Source organism: Aulonocara stuartgranti (genome assembly GCF_965226115.1).
Source record: "Aulonocara stuartgranti genome assembly, chromosome: 2".
NCBI lineage: Eukaryota > Metazoa > Chordata > Actinopteri > Cichliformes > Cichlidae > Aulonocara > Aulonocara stuartgranti.
The window spans coordinates 8,576,937-8,595,797 of record NC_138940.1 but is presented as its reverse complement, the minus strand read 5'-3'; the positions used below and the strand labels follow the sequence as shown (position 1 = coordinate 8,595,797).

Here is an 18,861-nt window from a genome sequence, read left to right as displayed (position 1 = left end):
GCTATTTTAGTCTTTTGTCACATAAGTACTAATGTGTGGTTTACATCCATTGGTCACGCCTTATTCGGCTTCCACTCCTTATCACAGCTATGATGTATATGCTCTTCTGTGAAATAACACAACTGCGTTGGAATTGCAGTATAAATGTGTTTGAATCCTGGTCATTATTTACTGTCTGCTCCCATCTAATTTCTCTGGTGCTACTTTTTGCAGAGTCTCCGCAGGAAAAACGCCGCTACCCCATTTGGCCATTGTTAGAAAATGATTTACGAGAGAAAACCTCACACAGAAAAGTAAGATTTGAAACTTGGAGAGAGGTTTAAATTCCTGATTGTTTCTGTAACATTTTGGTTTCAGGCATCGTTGCACGTGAAAAGTGAAGTCAGTTCAGTTTGAGCTGTAAAACCTCTGCCTTCCCTTTCTTCACTTCAGCGTAATCATGTAATATGTTTTAGGTGCTGGTCTGCTTCACCTCACAAAACCATTCAGGAACCGTTTCACTGTCTGGCTTTCATCACCGAACGCTCCGTCACTCCTCCTTGACCGCTGCATGTTGTTTAATCATCCTCACCCGAGACGTGCATCGTCGAGTCTTGGACGCTGTTGCCTCGACTGTATACGTGTCGAGGCTATTGCCTCGAGGCTTTTAATGTTCTGACATTTCCATGAACACACCAAGCAGCTCTAGCAGGGATGCTGCCATATGCTACTTCTAACACAACCATTTACACTGATTACATTTGGTATTGCCAAAGTTTGGATAGTTAAAACTAAAATTTAATGTTTCAAAGTAAAGGTTTTTGACATCTTCATATAAATAAATGCTAATTTTTGCCCAATTCTGTTGCTGATTGCTATAACATAGCAGTGATTCAATGTTTCCCATCTGTGATCTAACTTCATAAAAGCTTTTAAACTTGGCATTTTGAACACTTTGGATTTTCATGAGAAAAATCCTTTGGCTCACAGGAAGTAAAGCATTTTATGATTCCAGATTTTTTGTAATAAAAAAGGAGAATGACTGGTTTGGGGAGGTGTTCTGTACTTCAAAGACAAAATCCTCAAGCTAAACTGCACTGTACTGAATTATCAACATCACTGAGTATCACGCTATACACTAGAGCAAATCAAGTGCTCCCTAAATCAGTAAGAGAGGGCTATAGAGTGGTGTATGCAATGCAAACCAGTACAACTAATTTATATAACTGCCTGAAAAAACACCACAAACTCCAGGATAATTCATGTATTAATTATTTTTCCAAAGTGGCAAAACCTGCACTTTAGGAGTTTTCTTTTATTTGGTTTTAGGAGATGCACTTTGGTCAAGCAAATAAACATCATATGTCTGCAGTGATGTTTTAATTACCTAAAATTTAGCATCCTATAAAAGTGAGAGCAGCTCCCTTTTGATTTAATTAGTATTTCTATTTTTAAAGTTCTTCATTATTTACTAAATTTTGGTTAATAAGAAGGAGCAATGACTGTATAAAATATGGGCTACCTAATATTTCCCCCAAAATGAAGCCAAAACGTCTCTATCGCCCCCCTGGGGTCTGGCTGCAGTATAGGTCTTAAGCCTGCCTCCTCGGGTCAGACTAAAATACTAAAGTAATAGATTGATTGATTGATTGATTGATTGAATCTTTATTTTGAACATGTTGAAAAAGTACAACAAAATAGAATTAAAAGAGACAAATGAACAAAGCAAAACAAAAGGAAAACGAGCAACCACAACTCCAAATAAAGTTCATGTTCAGAAAGGAGCAGGAAGAAGCATAAGCTTATTTAATCCCACCCCTTTTCCACTATATAGTATCAATAGACTACAAAAATACCTCCTTGCAATTACATTATATGTCATGTGTAATTTTTTTTTTTTTTTTTTTTTTATATATACATATATGTTTCTGTCTATCCATACATACGTATATACACATACGCACATATACACATTTTCACCTCAAGGATACACAACCTACAAATATATATATATACCCATACCAACATACCCGTGCACCCGCACACACATTAGACAAGAACACCCTATCAAATCTCTACCTTTCCCTGTACCCTGTAAAAACCATATCCTTAAACCGCTTTTTAAACTGCGCCATGCTTGGACATTGCTTCATATCTTTACTTAGTCTGTTCCACAGCTTCACTCCACACACAGAGATGCAAAAACTTTTTAATGTTGTACGGATACGAGGATGTTTTAAATTTAATTCCCCCCTCAAATTGTATCCCCGTTCCCTTTTAGAAAACATTTTTAGAATATTGTCAGGAAGCAGGTTATTTATTGCTTTATATATAATTTGTGCAGTGAGAAAATGAACCAGATCTGTGAATTTTAGAATTTTTGATTTTAAGAATAGTGGATTTGTATGATCTCTGTAACCAGTTTTATGGATTATCCTTAAGGCCCTTTTTTGTAATATAAAGATTGATGATAGCGAACATTTGTAAGTATTGCCCCAAACCTCTCCACAGTAATTCAAATACAGTGCAATCAGGGAACAATAGAGAATGTGGAGTGATTTGTGGTCCAGAATGTGTTTTACTTTACTCAAGATTGAGACACTTCTTGAAATTTTGTTATGTATATGATTTATATGAGACTTCCAGTTTAATTTATCATCTATAATCACACCAAGAAACTTATGTTCAAGTACTCTTTCAATTTCCACACCATCTATATGAATCTGCACTTGTGCATTTCTAAGGGAATTCCCAAATAAGATAATTTTAGTTTTACTTAGATTTAGCGATAGTTTGTTCCTGTTAAACCATTTTTTAATTTTGCACATTTCTGAAGTAATTGTATCCAGCAGCTCCTTTAGATTCCCCCCAGAACAAAAAATATTTGTGTCATCTGCAAATAATACTAATTTTAATATATCAGATGCTTTACAAATATCATTTATATAAATAATAAATAATTTTGGACCCAGTACAGAGCCCTGTGGAACACCACAAGCAATGTCCAAGCATGATGAGGAATGGACACCCAGCTTCACAAATTGTTTTCTGTCACTTAAATAATTTTTCACCCATTGCAGTACAACCCCCCTGATCCCGTACCGTTCCAATTTATTAATTAATATGTCATGATTGATTGTGTCGAATGCTTTCTTGAGATCCAGAAATACTCCAGCTGCATACTGTTTCTGATCTATAGCATTTGTAATCTCCTCAATTGATTCGATTAATGCCAGAGATGTTGATCTTTTTGATCTGAATCCATATTGACTGTCAGAGAGTAATTTATATTTATCTAAGAATTTGTCTAATCGTTTATTAAACGGGTTTTCTAGGATTTTGGAGAATTGTGGTAGTAAAGAAACAGGCCTGTAATTTGTGAAGTGGCGTCTATCCCCGGTTTTATACAGCGGCACAACTTTAGCTATTTTCATTTTGTTTGGCACTTTTCCCGTCTGAAATTATTAGTTGCAAATATATGTTAGAGGTCCTACAATTCCTTCAATGACCTTCTTGACGATTTTCATGTCAATATCGTTACAATCAGTAGATAAAACTTTCTCTCTCTCATCACGCTTATTTGTGTTCAAGGGGTCTCCTTTTTCACAAGTTTGATTCTAATTACTACCAAAATGCTGTTAAATTGGGCTGCAACGTCATCATAACAGCTTTGACTGGCAGCTGCAGTCCCAAAGAAACTTGCATATCTCTGGGAATGGCAGAAAGAGCAGGGACAAACGGAAAATTTTGGCTTCATTTTTGTACAATGGGAGGAAGTGCAGCGAGGTCGTCCATCTTTCATACAGTCATTGAGAAGGACCAATATGATATTGATGCAATAATTTATACATTAAAAGGAATATCGCACTATGTGGACGTGAAAGCAGTGTTATGTTTAAGTGCAATAAAAACATTCATCACTAAAACGAGTGAATAACCTTGGTAAGTAACTTGATTTCAATATTGATCAAAATATAAATATAATCATAATATAAAATCAATTTGGCCATAATCATACAGCACTGCTTTACACCATGAACCTCTGCCTTTATTCAGGATACAAATATCCTTTTAAGATTTGTGGGTACGTTATTGACAATCCAGGAATTGTCAAATTTCTCCTCCGACAGTTAAAATATTTCTGATAAACATACATGCCTGTACTCGGACAATAAAATAATACAGTCATATTTTTCTGGATGGAGTATTTTAACTTCATTTTCATGTTAATACCTTTACAAGGAGGAGCTTTTTTGAAGGGGTACTTTTACAGCATTGCCAAAGATGGAAGTACATCTTCCAGCGCTGTATATTTAGATTTCTCTCCAGGGCCTTAAAAGTATATTTCATGTTGGTGATCAAAGTGTATGAACCTGTGGGCAATACTACACAGAAAGTCAGAGAAAATCCAAAAAAGTAGAAACTTTGTTTTCTATATCAATGATTCATTTTGAGGAGCTGGCCCTACGACTTGGTCATTTGAAGTTTTTTTTTCTGTTTACTTCTGCTTTACCCCTGAATATCTCCTCTTAACATTTGGACTGAGTGACTTACACCTTCAGTCATTTTCAGGAGTCACAATCCTCCAGCTTTCTTTTGTCACTCATTATTATTTTTTCTCCTGGCAGACTGGACCCCATGTGGCAAATTCCTATAGTTCAAATGCAGACGTTAAATTCAACAAACCTCTTATGTAAATCCGTCCTTTAATACATCCATGTTAGTAATTTGCTTTTTTCTCACTTAATGTTAATGTTTCTTCAGCTGTCAAACATCAAAAATCCCTTAATCTGTTGTTATGACATTCATTTTTAACTAATACCACAAATATTATCTACAAATACTAACACACAGTATAAAAATTATCCTTAAAATATCATCTTAATTAAAGTAGACCATGCTTTCCTCTGCTACATTCATACAACTGTATATCATCATTGAATATACAAGTCATCCCATAAGCAGCAATAATAGTCCCCATGTCCTCTTCTGAAGTTGTTTGTATAACATATGGGACACATTTGAGAGCAGCTGTGAGCGTTTTCAGTCACCATTCTTTATATTGTCATATGGCGAGGTCATTCAAACTCTATGTTCAATGAATGTTGTGTTCCTACACAGTTCGCACATTCAGTAAGAATCAGTTTGAAGATAGTTTGCCCTGCTGCTTCCTTTGACTTGTCAGAGTAATCAAGAAAGGAGTCAAATATCGAATGCGGCAATGGAAAGCTGCAGATGAAGGAAGGGAGGAAGGAAGTCAGATGCAGGAACCGCACAGATCATGGTTTTCAAAATAAACACTCTGACCAAATATGCTGCATCCAAATTGCTACTGGTGTATTTTGTTGTGGTGCAGAGGTCAGAACCAGAATGCACCACAGGCTGGTATCTCTGTGTTAAAGACAGCAATCACCACACCTCACAATCAGTGCACTGACCAATAGGGCTAATGCTCATTTCATATTATTGCATCAATATGAACTGCGTAGTGTTTACTGATGAGTCAAACACAGACTTTACTGCCTGCTTGTTTTATTAAAGGTTTCACTGGTGACGGCCCTTTCATGCATCTAGTGTAAGGCTGAAGTGTAGAAAACCATGAAGTCATCAGTAAACTGAAGATAGGCCGAAGCTCTTCATCGGTATCAACAGTGCTGTAATTGTTTATCATTGTTTGTATTGTACATCTGAATGTTGATATTGCTGATTAGCTTAAAATGAAAGTGAAGGCAATGATTTCAGTCAACAAGGCAACAGAAATTTAAACAACCTGCATAAACAGAATCTGCAAAGAGGAAATTAAATATGACAAAATAAAAATCGACCGCAAAATAATTGTGACAATCAAAATATTGTGGCACTTTAAAAAAAAAAAAGATAATGAGATACTACAGCTTTTGAACAGTAAGCATGACAGATCTTTCGAAATTTCTGAGTGACTCCAGGTGTTTCCAAAACAGATGGTGTGTGCAGGAAATTAACTCTTTAATTAAAATTCCCCCGGTAGTTTGACATTTAACGTCATAATTAAGAGAGCCAGGAGCCTGTGGGAGCCTGTGGGGGTCCGAATCCCCTCTCCACCATCATTGAAACTCTTAGCCGCTTAGTCATGATGCAACACTGCTGCTTTACTTCCTCAGTTCACTGCGAGGGGTAAGCATCTGTTTCCACCTCATTGTAGCCTTTAAAATGAACGTGTGCACACGAGCGACCTCTTACTGTAAATGTCCTCCAGAAAAACACAAGGGGTAGATTGGATTTTTTCCCCTTTTTAGTGCACGTGTGGGGGTCTATATACAGCCACAATGACCATATATGAAACAGAATGCCCAAACCACAGCCATGCAGCACTGAAACCCATTTAAAGAAATGAATAAGACAGACAAAAAGGTCAAGATGTGAAGGATCATGATGGAGTTTAAGGTTTGAGGAGGACGAGGTGGCGTCTGCTTTGTGTCCTGCACCTCCTGCAGCTAAAATCTGAGACTATTCTCATTCTTGGGACATGATGCTTAATTCTTATGGGGCGCCGTTTGTAAACTGAAACATGCCGAAATTAACAGCAACATTTTTCCACATTTAGCTCTAAATCTTACAAAAACATGTTTTTTCGAGTCATTTTTTACAACATTTAGTATAATATTTGTAACTTTTCATATTTAAAACAGGATTTTAAATGTTAAATGTAAATGCTAAATGTTAAATGTAAATATTATATTTAAATGTAAATGTTAAATGTTAAATGTAAATATTATATTTAAATGTAAATGTTAAATGTTAAATGTAAATATTATATATAAATCTAAATGTTAAATGTTAAATCTAAATGTTATATATAAATCTAAATGTTAAATGTTAAATCTAAATGTTATATATAAATCTAAATGTTAAATGTTAAATCTAAATGTTATATATAAATCTAAATGTTAAATGTTAAATCTAAATGTTATATATAAATCTAAATGTTAAATGTTAAATCTAAATGTTATATATAAATCTAAATGTTAAATGTTAAATCTAAATGTTATATATAAATCTAAATGTTAAATGTTAAATCTAAATGTTACGGGAAACTAAATATTTAGCTAATATGCAAATTTATTGTACGGGTCAACGGAAATACCAAAATAAAAGCTTCAAGAAAACCTCCCGCGCTAAAGTGTGCCGGTCGCGGTCAGGTTCTGTGTTTGCGCTCCTCTTACGGTCACTTTTGACTGCCATGAGCTGCTTCGACTATTCCCTACCAGCATGTCCAGCGATTTAGCTGAAAACATTGGAAGAGCCGTTTTGTCGGCCATCCAACGATTCAGCGGTAATGCACCCTCGACCTCACAAACGCCGCAGCACTTGGTAAGTTTATTGTATAGCATTTTGGACGGGTTGATAGCAGTGTTAGCAAAACTAGCAAAGCTAAATTACTTAGCTAGTCCTCAATTATTTCATTTGGTAGGCAGCAGACAGAGATCGAACATCATACAACTCTATTTATTTATTTGGTAGGTAGGTAACAGTCGTTCTTGATGTAAATGTTTCCTTAGGAATCCAGCAATGCACCTGGACCAAGTAGACCTGCCGTCTCCACTGGGATACCATACTGCTCGGTAGGCCTTCTTACACATATCATTTAATTCATTTATCATGAAATTTCCCCTTGTGGGACTAATAAAGGTATGTTATCTTATCTTAGCTGACTGGTTTTGATATACAGTCAGGTTCATAAGTAGTTGGATACAGACACATTTTCTAATGTTGCTTCTGTACATTACCAGAATGAATTAAAAATGAAACTACTCCAATGCAGTTGAAGTGCAGACTTTAAGTTTTAATTCAGTGGGTTGGACTAAATGAATGCATAAAAATGTGAGAGGGAAAAATTAATTTGTAAACACAATCCTATCATTTCAGAGGCTCTAAAGTAATTAGACAAATTAAATAACTGAAAATAAAATGATAATTTCTATTACTTTATTCAAAACCCTTTGTTGGCAATGACAGCCTGAAGTCTTGAAGTCATGGACACCACCAGATGCTGGCATTCCTCCTTACTAAGGCTCTGCCAGGCCTTTACTGCATTGGCTTTCAGTTGCTGTTTGTTTGTGGGCCTTTCTGTCCTAAATTTAGTCTTCAACAACTGAAATGTATGCTCAATTGGGTTAAAATCCAGTGACTGACTTGGCCATTCAAGAATATTCTATTTCTTTACTTTATTAAAGTCATGGGGTGCTTGGACTGTATGTTTTGGGTCATCTTCCATCTTTATTATTAAATGCTGCCCAATCAATGTGACTACTTTTAGCTGGACTTAAGCAGACAAGTATGTATCTGAACACATTCAGCTGCTTCAGTCCCGTGTCACATATTCAGTAAACACTACCAGTGCCACTGGCAGCCATGCACGCCCAAACCATCACACTGCCTCTGCCATGTTTTACAGATGATGTGGTATGCTTTGGATCATGAGTCGTTCCACCCTTCTCCATACTTTTTTCTTGCCATCATTCTGGTAGAGGTTGATCTTGGTTTTATCTGTCCAAAGAATGTTTTTCCAAAATTTAGCTGGCTTTTACTAGATGGTTTTTTTTTTGTTTTTTTTTTTGTTAAGTCCATTCTAGCCTTTCTATTCTTGAGGCTTATGAGTGGCTTGCACCTTGCAGTGAACCCTCTGTATTAGGGCTGTTCGATATGACGATATGAAAACATCTATCATTTCATATTATACGCTATCATTTGTTCTGTGGTGTCGCAAAATAAATTTTACGTCAATATTTTTCATCGTTTTGATGGTCACTGTAGTGGCTGTATTAATTTCTTAATTTTCTTTTTTCTGTTATGTTCTCTTTGACCGCATGTTGTCTGTTCACAGTAAAATTTTCAAAATGCAAACACTACGTCTCAAATCAATTCCAGGCCTTTTATCTGCTTAATTGGTAATGACATCATCATTTTAATACGGATACCCTAAATTAAAGCTTAGTCTGCACATCATGTCCATGATATAATTTTGATTGGAATATGTTTCAGTAAACGGGCAACAAAATAAAACTTGTTAGGGTCCAAATACACACTGACCTAATTGCAGGCCTTTGCTACTCTAATTGAGTGCTCAAAGCACTTTATACAACAGATCTCATTTACCCATTCACATGCACAGATTAATACAAGCACTTTTTCTGTCCAACATTCGCACACAGTCATAGTCGGATAAACTCATTGGGAGCTCTAGATTAGAGCACCTGGGAACTGAATCACCAACTTGACCAACAATCACCAAATGCTAATCTACAAGATACAAAAGGTTCAGTTTTCTGTGTAATGGGTAGACAATAGTAAGATGGTCTGAGTCTACAGTTTGTTTGTTTGTTTTTAATGAACAGATAACAGAAACCTTACGGATGTATTGTAATGCATAGGTGTCTATCTGTATCTGTGTTTGAATTCATTTCAGGTTCCTCTTCCATCAGTTCCTCAAGCTCATGCTACGCGCTCACATTTTGTGAGAAAAAACAAGACCTGCAAACACTATACAAAAGATGTTGTGTGCTTGCCCTTGTCTTCAACATCAACGTTTCTCATACCGAGAGGAGATTCACGAGCAAAACTAGCACAAGATGGCCTTATTGGGAAGATCTCCTTTACATCTGACTGGTCTGAAGCACAACTTAGAGAAGAAATAGCAGCAATCTTCAGAAGAACATTTGCACTGTCAACTGGCCAGACATTCCCTTTTGAGTATTTGAGTACAATTAGAGGATGTAAACGACTAATGAAACCAAATGTTTCTAGCAGTTTTCTTTGGGGTGGCCAAGAAGTTGGCTCGATTTGTTCCACCACCTGCCTCTATATAATGGCAGGGATACAAAAACCTGCACAGGTAAACATTTTATATTGCAGTGCAGAAATATTTATTGTCTAAAAAGTGAGTCTGTTCCCTTAACATTATTTTATTAATTGTATTAATTAATATTGCAGTTTCAGCAGGTGTAAACAGTTTTTAGTGCAGCCATGTGCCTCTGTGTTACCAGTGATTTGGTGCAACTGTATTTGATTTTATGTAGAACATGCTTTCTTTTCCCTCAGGAGGAACCAGAAGAGCTGTCTGATAGTGACTTTGAAAGTCCAGTCTGCCGGAGAAGACGAGGTATGTGATGTGAATGAAAACCTAGTGAGGTTCTAAGCTCGATGACCAGTTAGATTTTGTTACTGCAGTGCGTAATAATTCCTGGGGGGTTTGTTTGATGAGAGCATCGTTAATTTGTCCGATTGGGGCGATCGTGGCTCAAGAGTTGGGAGTTTGCCTTGTAATCGGAAGGTTGCCGGTTCGAGCCCCGGCTCGGACAGTCTCGGTCGTTGTGTCCTTGGGCAAGACACTTCACCTACCGCCTACTGGTGTTGGCCAGAAGGGCCGATGGCGCGATATGGCAGCCTCGCCTCTGTCAGTCTGCCCCAGGGCAGCTGTGGCTACAACTGTAGCTTGCCTTCACCAGTGTGTGAATGGGTGGATGACTGGGTGTGTAAAGCGCTTTGGGGTCCTTAGGGGGGACTAGTAAAAGTGCTATACAAATACAGTCCATTTACCATTTTAATGTTTACAAATTATCACAGGTGATTACAGCCAAGGAGGAATATGTGCCCAACTTTCACTTAAACTAATATAAGGATATATAAAGGCTGTTAACATTATGAAGCAAGTCATGCTGACCTTCTTTCCTTTGTTCAGTGCATCATGCGTTGTCTACAACACCAGGTGAAAGTGAGGCCAAGCATCAGGAAACAGAGAGCTGCATTCAAGAGAGTGAAAATGAGGGACAGGCAGAGGGACAGCAGATGTTTCCATATAATGTGGCAGAATTTGTGTAAGCTGTTGTCTAGGGGTTAAAGAAATCCTTCATTTTAGATGTTGTTTAGGATATTGTTTTGATGCAAGTTTCCAATTTGCATGTTTGGGTTTTTTTTTGCTGAATGACTGCAACTTTAGGATTTACATTTAATTTTTTTTTTTTTTTTTAATGATGTAGTGTGAGAAATTCTTCAAGGCTGACATGTTTTATGATTTCTAATATCTCTTATCTACTTAGCCCTATTTTTCTGGAGGAAGATGAAGCTCTTGAAGAGGCAATTCAGCGTAGCCTCCTAGAAGAGTCTGATAGACAGAGTGAAGTTCATATTTCAAGGTAAGATTTGAAAGTAACCTTTGATAATTGAATATTTTATTTGCATCTTTACTTGCATCATTTTTTTGCAGTTACACAATTACAAAGGTAATTGCTCATTTCTGACTAATTTAATATGGACTATCACAACATAATTATATGTTGTAACTCTGTGCACTTGAGTCAAATGTACAGCAAATTTCCATTTTTCCCCAAGATCTGTTTGTCATTGTCCCTTTTTTATATAGGTCTTTTAAGAAGCTCAGCAAAGAAGAAATTGAAGGTCTTCTTAGAGCTCATAGTGAGAAAGTCATTACACCAGGAACAAGACAACTCCATATCAGTCGAGCCAATGTGTGGTCGACTGCTTTGCGTCAGTTCAAGAGACCCAAGTTTGCAGAAAGCTGTGAGATGCTTTATGTCACATTTGCAAGCGATGAACATGATACAGAGGAAGATGCTGCTGACCTTGGGGGGCCAAGGCGGGAGTTTTTCCGTTTACTGGTGAAGGCCATCTTTCAGGACAGTGGTGCTTTTGAAGGTAATAGGATTTCACAGTCAAACTAACTAACTAACTTACTTACTTACTCAAGGCCTAAAGGCTTGTTGACGACACTCGTTTTTATAATGTTACAAACGCAACAACCACCTGATCTGAACATTGTTTGACAGAACATTAACAAGTTAATAAATGACTACAGATAATAAATCTGTTATGTTCTGTGTGTCTGAAACAGTAAAAAAAAAAAAGTAATACATTTTTGTCTGTCAATCTCAAGATATCAGTTTGGGGTCTGTACAGAATATACTTTTTTGTGTGTTATTTTTCAGCTACACCAAATGGATGCACACTGAAATTTAACATCCTACACTTGCAAAATGGAGTATATCGAACCATTGGCAGGATGTTGTCCACGATAATAGTGCAAGGTGGAGAAGCACCTGCCTTTCTCTCTCCACATGTAGTAGACTACATTGTGTCAGGAGACATTCTTCAAGTACACCTAACACCGGATGATATAGGTGACCCTGAGTTAAGAGAGAATCTGAAAAAGGTGAATTGCAATATTATAACAAGAATATTGTAATATTTCCTATATTCACAAGTCTTCTGGTCTTCTTTTATAATATATAATAAATATACTTTTGGTTATTAGAGGCAATTCCATGTATTATATTTTCAATTTGTTTCCTTTTTGTTAAAAAAAAAAAAATATTGGTGAAATACAGCCAAATAAACCAAAACAAAAACGTTTCGAGTCCAATTAAAATGAACCATCTGCAGTATTTGTGTACACTGGTAAAAAACAAACATTTAAAGTGTTTTTCTTAAATATTTAGGTTGTAAATGCAACAACTCAACATGATTTGGAGGAAGCAGTCAGCTGCTGCGACTCATGGCGATATCAAGTTGAAGGTCTTCCACTCACAGTCACCATGGCCAATAAAGATCTGTTTGTGAAAAATGCAGCTCTATACCTTGCAGTTCTGCAACGGCAAAGCTGTTTCGATCAACTAACTGATGGCTTGTCCTACTATGGAGTGAGATTTATATTTTTTCTGTATCAATTGGTCATTATTTTATAATCATTTAGAGTGAGCTACTTTTTATATTTAAAACTGGAATTTAACCATTATTTAAACTTTTCTGTCTAGATTTTATCACTCCTGAGAGAGAACCCCAGTTTGCGTGTTCTGCTTGACCTATCGGGGGAGGACAAAGATCTGACAGCCAGTTTAATTGCTGGGGTTCTCAGGCCAAGCTATTCTGTCCTTGGGAGCAACAGAAGAGTTAGAGAGGAGCTGATGGTGGTCAAATTTCGGGAATTTCTCCAGTGTGTCGAAAGTAAGCAGAAATTCACATAATGTAGTCTGGCCATGAAACAATTCGGGACACTAAAGTAAAACTTTGTCTTTTTATGTCACATGCGCGCACACAAAACAGGAATAAAGATGTATGATAGCTTACAACTGACAAGCAAGGCAAAGACAGAACCTCTGTATTTTTTATAAAAACATTAGCCATCATTTAGTTGTTAGCTCAAGCTTTAACTATTTTAGTGTCCCCAGGTTAACGGTGGTTTTTCTTTGTTTTTAGATGAAGAGCTGAGAGACTCACTTGGAGAAAGGACTCTTACCAAGGATGAAGAGGCATTTGTGAAGGCTTTGAGGCCTGGTCACATCTTGGCTTTTGCCACCGGGAGCAGCAAGGTTCCAGCCATAGGTTTTCAACCAGCTCCTAAAATAACATTCATTCACGATGAAAGCAAACATCTCCCGATTGCACACACATGTGCAAATGAGCTTCAGCTTTTTGTGAATGAAACAACAATGGCTGATGATGATGCTTTTCATTACTGCTTCTTAGTAGCACTCATGAATGGAGCTTTATTCAGCACCATCTAAACATGTTCCAAAAAAAGTGAAATTAAAATGGTGGGTTTGTTAACTCTAATCCTGTTCATTAATTGTAGTTTCAAGTAACTTTGCTTCATACAAGATAGTTGAAATAAATTCTGACTGCATTTAATGTTGAAATGTAATAATTTTCAAAGCTTCAATAGATTTATAAAAATGCTAACTCTGTATTTTCAACGACAAATCAATAAAGTCACTGGTGTAATACAATTTTATTAAGCTTTTCTTTTTTAAACAAGGACACTTCAAAACAGTTTATGCACAGAGTATACTAAACATGCTTTGTAGAACAAGCCAGGATTACTTAGACATCTAACAGCAACATTTATTAAGACTATTGCAACTTTACAATGATTAAAACAATACTGTAGATAATCTTGTGAATTGATTTAAAGACTGACTGTTCCGTGTTAATTTTCACTGTTATACTGTATTACAGTGTGAATTTGATCTTTACTTCAATCTGAATAACTGGTTTTACCCATAAACTAAAAGTGGTTGTAGCCTTCTGAATAGCCTATGAGTCACTGTCAGTCATTAACTCTGAGTCCTTATGTGGCAGGAGGCATCACTGCTAGAGGGGAGGGGCTTCTGCAGTAGTACAAAAACTGCATTTGCTGTACAGCATTTAAGAATATTAAGTGTCATCACTCTTTAGAACATCGCTGGTATCCTGTGGTTGAGGTCACACATTTACAAGTTTGTTAAAAATATACTGCTGTGTTCGTTGAAACAATGTTTTACCATTATTGTTGTCTTCTTCAAAAGGGTGAATGCTTGTATATAGCTCTTGTAAATCGCTGTCATTTAATGGGACAAACCTACTTTCAGAGTTTGACAAGGAGGGTATGGAGACCTCTGCTGTAGAAAGTTCTGGGTTGTGACGATGAGACACATGAGTTCCGCAGGCAAAAAGCTGGATGGGAGTTCTATTACCTTCAGTGGAAACAGAGTGATTGTTATATCCAGCTTTGAATTCCTTCAAAGTGCGGTTGATTCGTGGTAGAAACACATAATGAAGGCAAAATAGGTCTGTTGCATTTTCTAAGTCTAGGATACCAAGTGATTCCAATTCATAAAATATAGGTGCATAAATGCGGCTACAGTTGTTGTTCAAGTCTCGGTTGAAACGCTCAATCCTCTGGTTGTGCACAGAACTTCCCATTAAGACAGAGCTTTCACCCCTGCTTGCTCGCATGTCCTCCCAAATCTGAGCATTCTCTCCTCCGTGATCAGTCCTGATATGCAGGGGTCTGCCAAATTGTCCAACAGCTGCAGTAAAGAGGGCTTTCACAGTCTCAGCTCGATTATTGCTGGAGCACCGAAGAAACATCAACATCCTGCTGTATCCATCTATTGCACCATGAACAACAAACTTCCAACGAATCAGTTTGTGATTTCCATCTATGTGCCATATGAAATTTGGATGAGGCACAGAATATACTCGCCGAGCAACTGCAGTTCTTCTCCTGGATAGAACACCAGCCGAGTCCACCCTCCGCAGTGACTTTCTTACGCGCCATCTTTGAACCACTATGTTTTTGGAACGCAGATGACCCATCAGCATCACTTCTCCAACATTTGGATGTTCAGTTTTTATCTGGGACACTATCTGATCTAACTCATGGTCACTGATTACATTGAATTTTGACTCTGAGATATTATAGTCTTGCAGTAACTTATACAGAGTGGGCCTGGAGATGGAAAGGATAGATGCAGCTTCAGTAAAAGATGTTTTCAGGGAAAGAACATTTTCCAATTCCTCTTTGGAAATCTGAAGCCTTCCTTGGTAACCATCCTAGAACACGGCACAGAAAATCTCAATGAGCACAATTCTATAACAAAAGATGGGTAATTTGAGGCAATTGTACTGTGACAGATTAGCTAGAGTAATATTTTATCAATAGTTTTAAAATATGAAAGTGAGCAATCAAAAGACACTTCAGAGCAAAAACAGTAATAAAATATGACGTAAAACTTGTGAATGTTGTTGGTGGTGATGTGACACTGCTAGTGATGGACCCCTAAGAAGATGAAATGTATGTAGAATCAGCATCATTACTTTGACAGGATTTAATTTAAGGTGACATATTACACCAAAGAAAAAACAGAAATTAGTCAGCTAAATGATATGTGTAAGAAGGCCTACCGAGCAGTATGGTATCCCAGTGGAGACGGCAGGTCTACTTGGTCCAGGTGCATTGCTGGATTCCTAAGGAAACATTTACATCAAGAACGACTGTTACCTACCTACCAAATAAATAAATAGAGTTGTATGATGTTCGATCTCTGTCTGCTGCCTACCAAATGAAATAATTGAGGACTAGCTAAGTAATTTAGCTTTGCTAGTTTTGCTAACACTGCTATCAACCCGTCCAAAATGCTATACAATAAACTTACCAAGTGCTGCGGCGTTTGTGAGGTCGAGGGTGCATTACCGCTGAATCGTTGGATGGCCGACAAAACGGCTCTTCCAATGTTTTCAGCTAAATCGCTGGACATGCTGGTAGGGAATAGTCGAAGCAGCTCATAGCAGTCAAAAGTGACCGTAAGAGGAGCGCAAACACAGAACCTGACCGCGACCGGCACACTTTAGCGCGGGAGGTTTTCTTGAAGCTTTTATTTTGGTATTTCCGTTGACCCGTACAATAAATTTGCATATTAGCTAAATATTTAGTTTCCCGTAACATTTAGATTTAACATTTAACATTTAGATTTATATATAACATTTAGATTTAACATTTAACATTTAGATTTAACATTTAACATTTAGATTTAACATTTAACATTTAGATTTATATATAATATTTAGATTTAACATTTAACATTTAGATTTATATATAACATTTACATTTAACATTTAACATTTAGATTTATATATAATATTTACATTTAACATTTAACATTTACATTTAAATATAATATTTACATTTAACATTTAACATTTACATTTAAATATAATATTTACATTTAACATTTAGCATTTAGATTTAACATTTAACATTTAGATTTAACATTTAGCATTTAGATTTAACATTTAAAATCCTGTTTTAAATATGAAAAGTTACAAATATTTTACTAAATGTTGTAAAAAATGACTCGAAAAAACATGTTTTTGTAAGATTTAGAGCTAAATGTGGAAAAATGTTGCTGTTAATTTCGGCATGTTTCAGTTTACAAACGGCGCCCCATAAATTCTGAATCAAATTTTTGTTACATATTGTTATTATAACTCATCCTGGGCATGCATTATCAGGCAGTGGTGCTTCAAACAAACAAGAGTAACTTAACAGTAACAAGATGTCAAGCTTTGAAAGCTTTGTTTTTCTCACTTGTTTTGAGTGCCGTTTGGCAACAGAACGTGTGGTCACATTATTCGCTGATCGTCGCCGATGTGGTTGGAGATGTAATGTTTTGGGTGGAGCATAGTACTGACAAATATGGCCTGTGTGGATTAATCCATTTACTTTTGATCAATCGGGAGACTCGTTGGCCGCTCCCAGGGCAGTTTATGGCACGGCATTTTAATCAGCTCGCCTGGTTGCATTTAATCGTGGCTTTAAAGTGAGTTCAAGAAAGAGGAAGTGGTTCCTTTTAGATAAGCTTGGTTATTTGTTTCTTTTATTAATGAGGTCTTTGTTCTTCTTGCTTTAGACACACTCATTTGGCTATGCAAGATTTGCAAATTATAGTGTCTACAACTTTCAATAGTCTTCTTCAAGAAGACACACTTGGTTGTGACACTTTGTCATTAAAGCTAGGCTACACAACATGTCTGTGAAGGTTCTCAGTCATCCAGGTCATCATAGTCAAAGGAGCTTGCAAAGAAAAGCATCTGGACTTCTTTAAGTTGCTTGAAGACGTTTCACCTCTCATCCGAGAAGTTTCTTCAGTTCTAAGGTCTAATGGTGGGGAGTCCCAGATTTAAACCTAGTGGGAGTGTCCCCCCACAGAGGGACAAAAGGACCCCCTGATGATCCTCTAATCGCCTAAGCCAAGGTGTGAAACTGGGTGTGGGTCCCAATCAGCCAGAGTTTCGGGTGAGCTCATTGTGAAACCTGGCCCTACCTTATCATGCGAATTCCTGAGGTCAGACGGCCCAGGATGTCCTTTTGTCCCTCTGCGGACAAAAGGACCCCCCTCTGATGACAAGGCACAGAGACGAGACTAGGACAGACAGGACCCGAAAAGGAAACTAATATAATCAAACAAGAACCAAGGACTAGAAATATAAATGACAAATCTCAAAGGCACTAAGGAATACTAAACTCAAGACTAACTAATACAGAGCTTGAATTTAAATACTTCTTCAATCCAAAGAAGTGAATTATAAGTCTAGAACTTAAAATACTGGGTCGGACACCCAGGACCATGACATAAACACTCCAGCGTTAGTAGCTGAAAGTTGGTGGTTAAATTCATTCTGGGTAATGATCAAACATAATGAGTGTGTTTAAGTAAGTGAGGAGGGGTGATCATGTTAGCTCCTTTTACTGAGACTAGTTGGCGCTGTGATAGTTGGAAAACTAATCAGAGCTAAGTGAAAGAGTCAAAGGTTAATCAGAGCAAAGAGATTCTCTTCCAGCATCAGGTCATGGCTAAACTGAAGGTTTGTAACACGCCATATGTGGACCTAAAACACTTAATGAAAACAGAATCACTTACAAAGCATGAGCATGCACACTAAAAGTGAGCACACCATTATAAGACAGTCACAGAGACAGATAAACAACTTAATTCCAGAAATAAATAATGCAAGAGTCCATTTAGCAAATGTATAAAGAAGGCTGTCTTGAAGTGGTCCTAAGAGACTTAAAATGGCTCTAAATCTGGTCTCGGGAAAGGAAACAGTGCTAAACGCTTAAGGTGGACGGAGGCAAAAATATATGGAGTGAAATCCAATTTAAACTGTTGTTAAAAACGAGCAAAAGCTATCATGCTGACCTTTACTGTATTTCTTTAAATTCAGTTTAATACAATTATGTAGAGTGGAGTGCCAACTTTTATTTTTTGACTTCTGGAGCATGGCAGAAAAAGCCTTAACAACCACCACACTGATGCAAGAGGAAAACTCAGATCCCACTCTTCACTTAAATTGTTAAGACTTCTGCATAATTTGTAATGAATTAAAGCTAAAATTAATGCAAATTAGAGGTTTCTGGTGCTCCACAGTTCTGCTTAATGTTTTCCAGCAGATATAATTGGATGGATTATCTTCACTGCCAATGTTAACTGGTGTTGTCCAATTCACACACGGCTGTGCTGTTGTTGATGATGGGCAAAACAGGCTCTGGGGAAAAGATGATGGTTTTGG

At 37.0% G+C, this 18,861-nt stretch overlaps 2 protein-coding genes across 2 annotated transcripts; one reads left to right on the top strand and one right to left on the bottom strand.

Moving 5' to 3' along the window:
* The first annotated feature begins 7,006 nt into the window (after window positions 1–7,006).
* On the top strand, window positions 7,007–13,953 carry LOC309715412 (uncharacterized protein). Its single transcript, XM_082548508.1, has 11 exons — window positions 7,007–7,329; window positions 7,518–7,580; window positions 9,425–9,850; window positions 10,057–10,117; window positions 10,697–10,832; window positions 11,055–11,150; window positions 11,378–11,670; window positions 11,961–12,184; window positions 12,471–12,671; window positions 12,786–12,975; window positions 13,228–13,953. The coding sequence occupies exons 1-11, from the start codon at window positions 7,228–7,230 to the stop codon at window positions 13,533–13,535; spliced, it is 2,100 nt and encodes a 699-aa protein (XP_082404634.1). The 5' UTR covers window positions 7,007–7,227; the 3' UTR covers window positions 13,536–13,953.
* An 11-nt stretch (window positions 13,954–13,964) lies between these two features.
* Window positions 13,965–16,268, bottom strand: LOC309715416 (uncharacterized protein). The gene is made up of 3 exons (XM_082548528.1): window positions 15,948–16,268; window positions 15,697–15,759; window positions 13,965–15,345 (listed from the first exon to the last, which is right to left on the bottom strand). The coding sequence occupies exons 1-3, from the start codon at window positions 16,047–16,049 to the stop codon at window positions 14,233–14,235; spliced, it is 1,278 nt and encodes a 425-aa protein (XP_082404654.1). The 5' UTR covers window positions 16,050–16,268; the 3' UTR covers window positions 13,965–14,232.
* Between the last annotated feature and the right edge of the window lie 2,593 nt (window positions 16,269–18,861).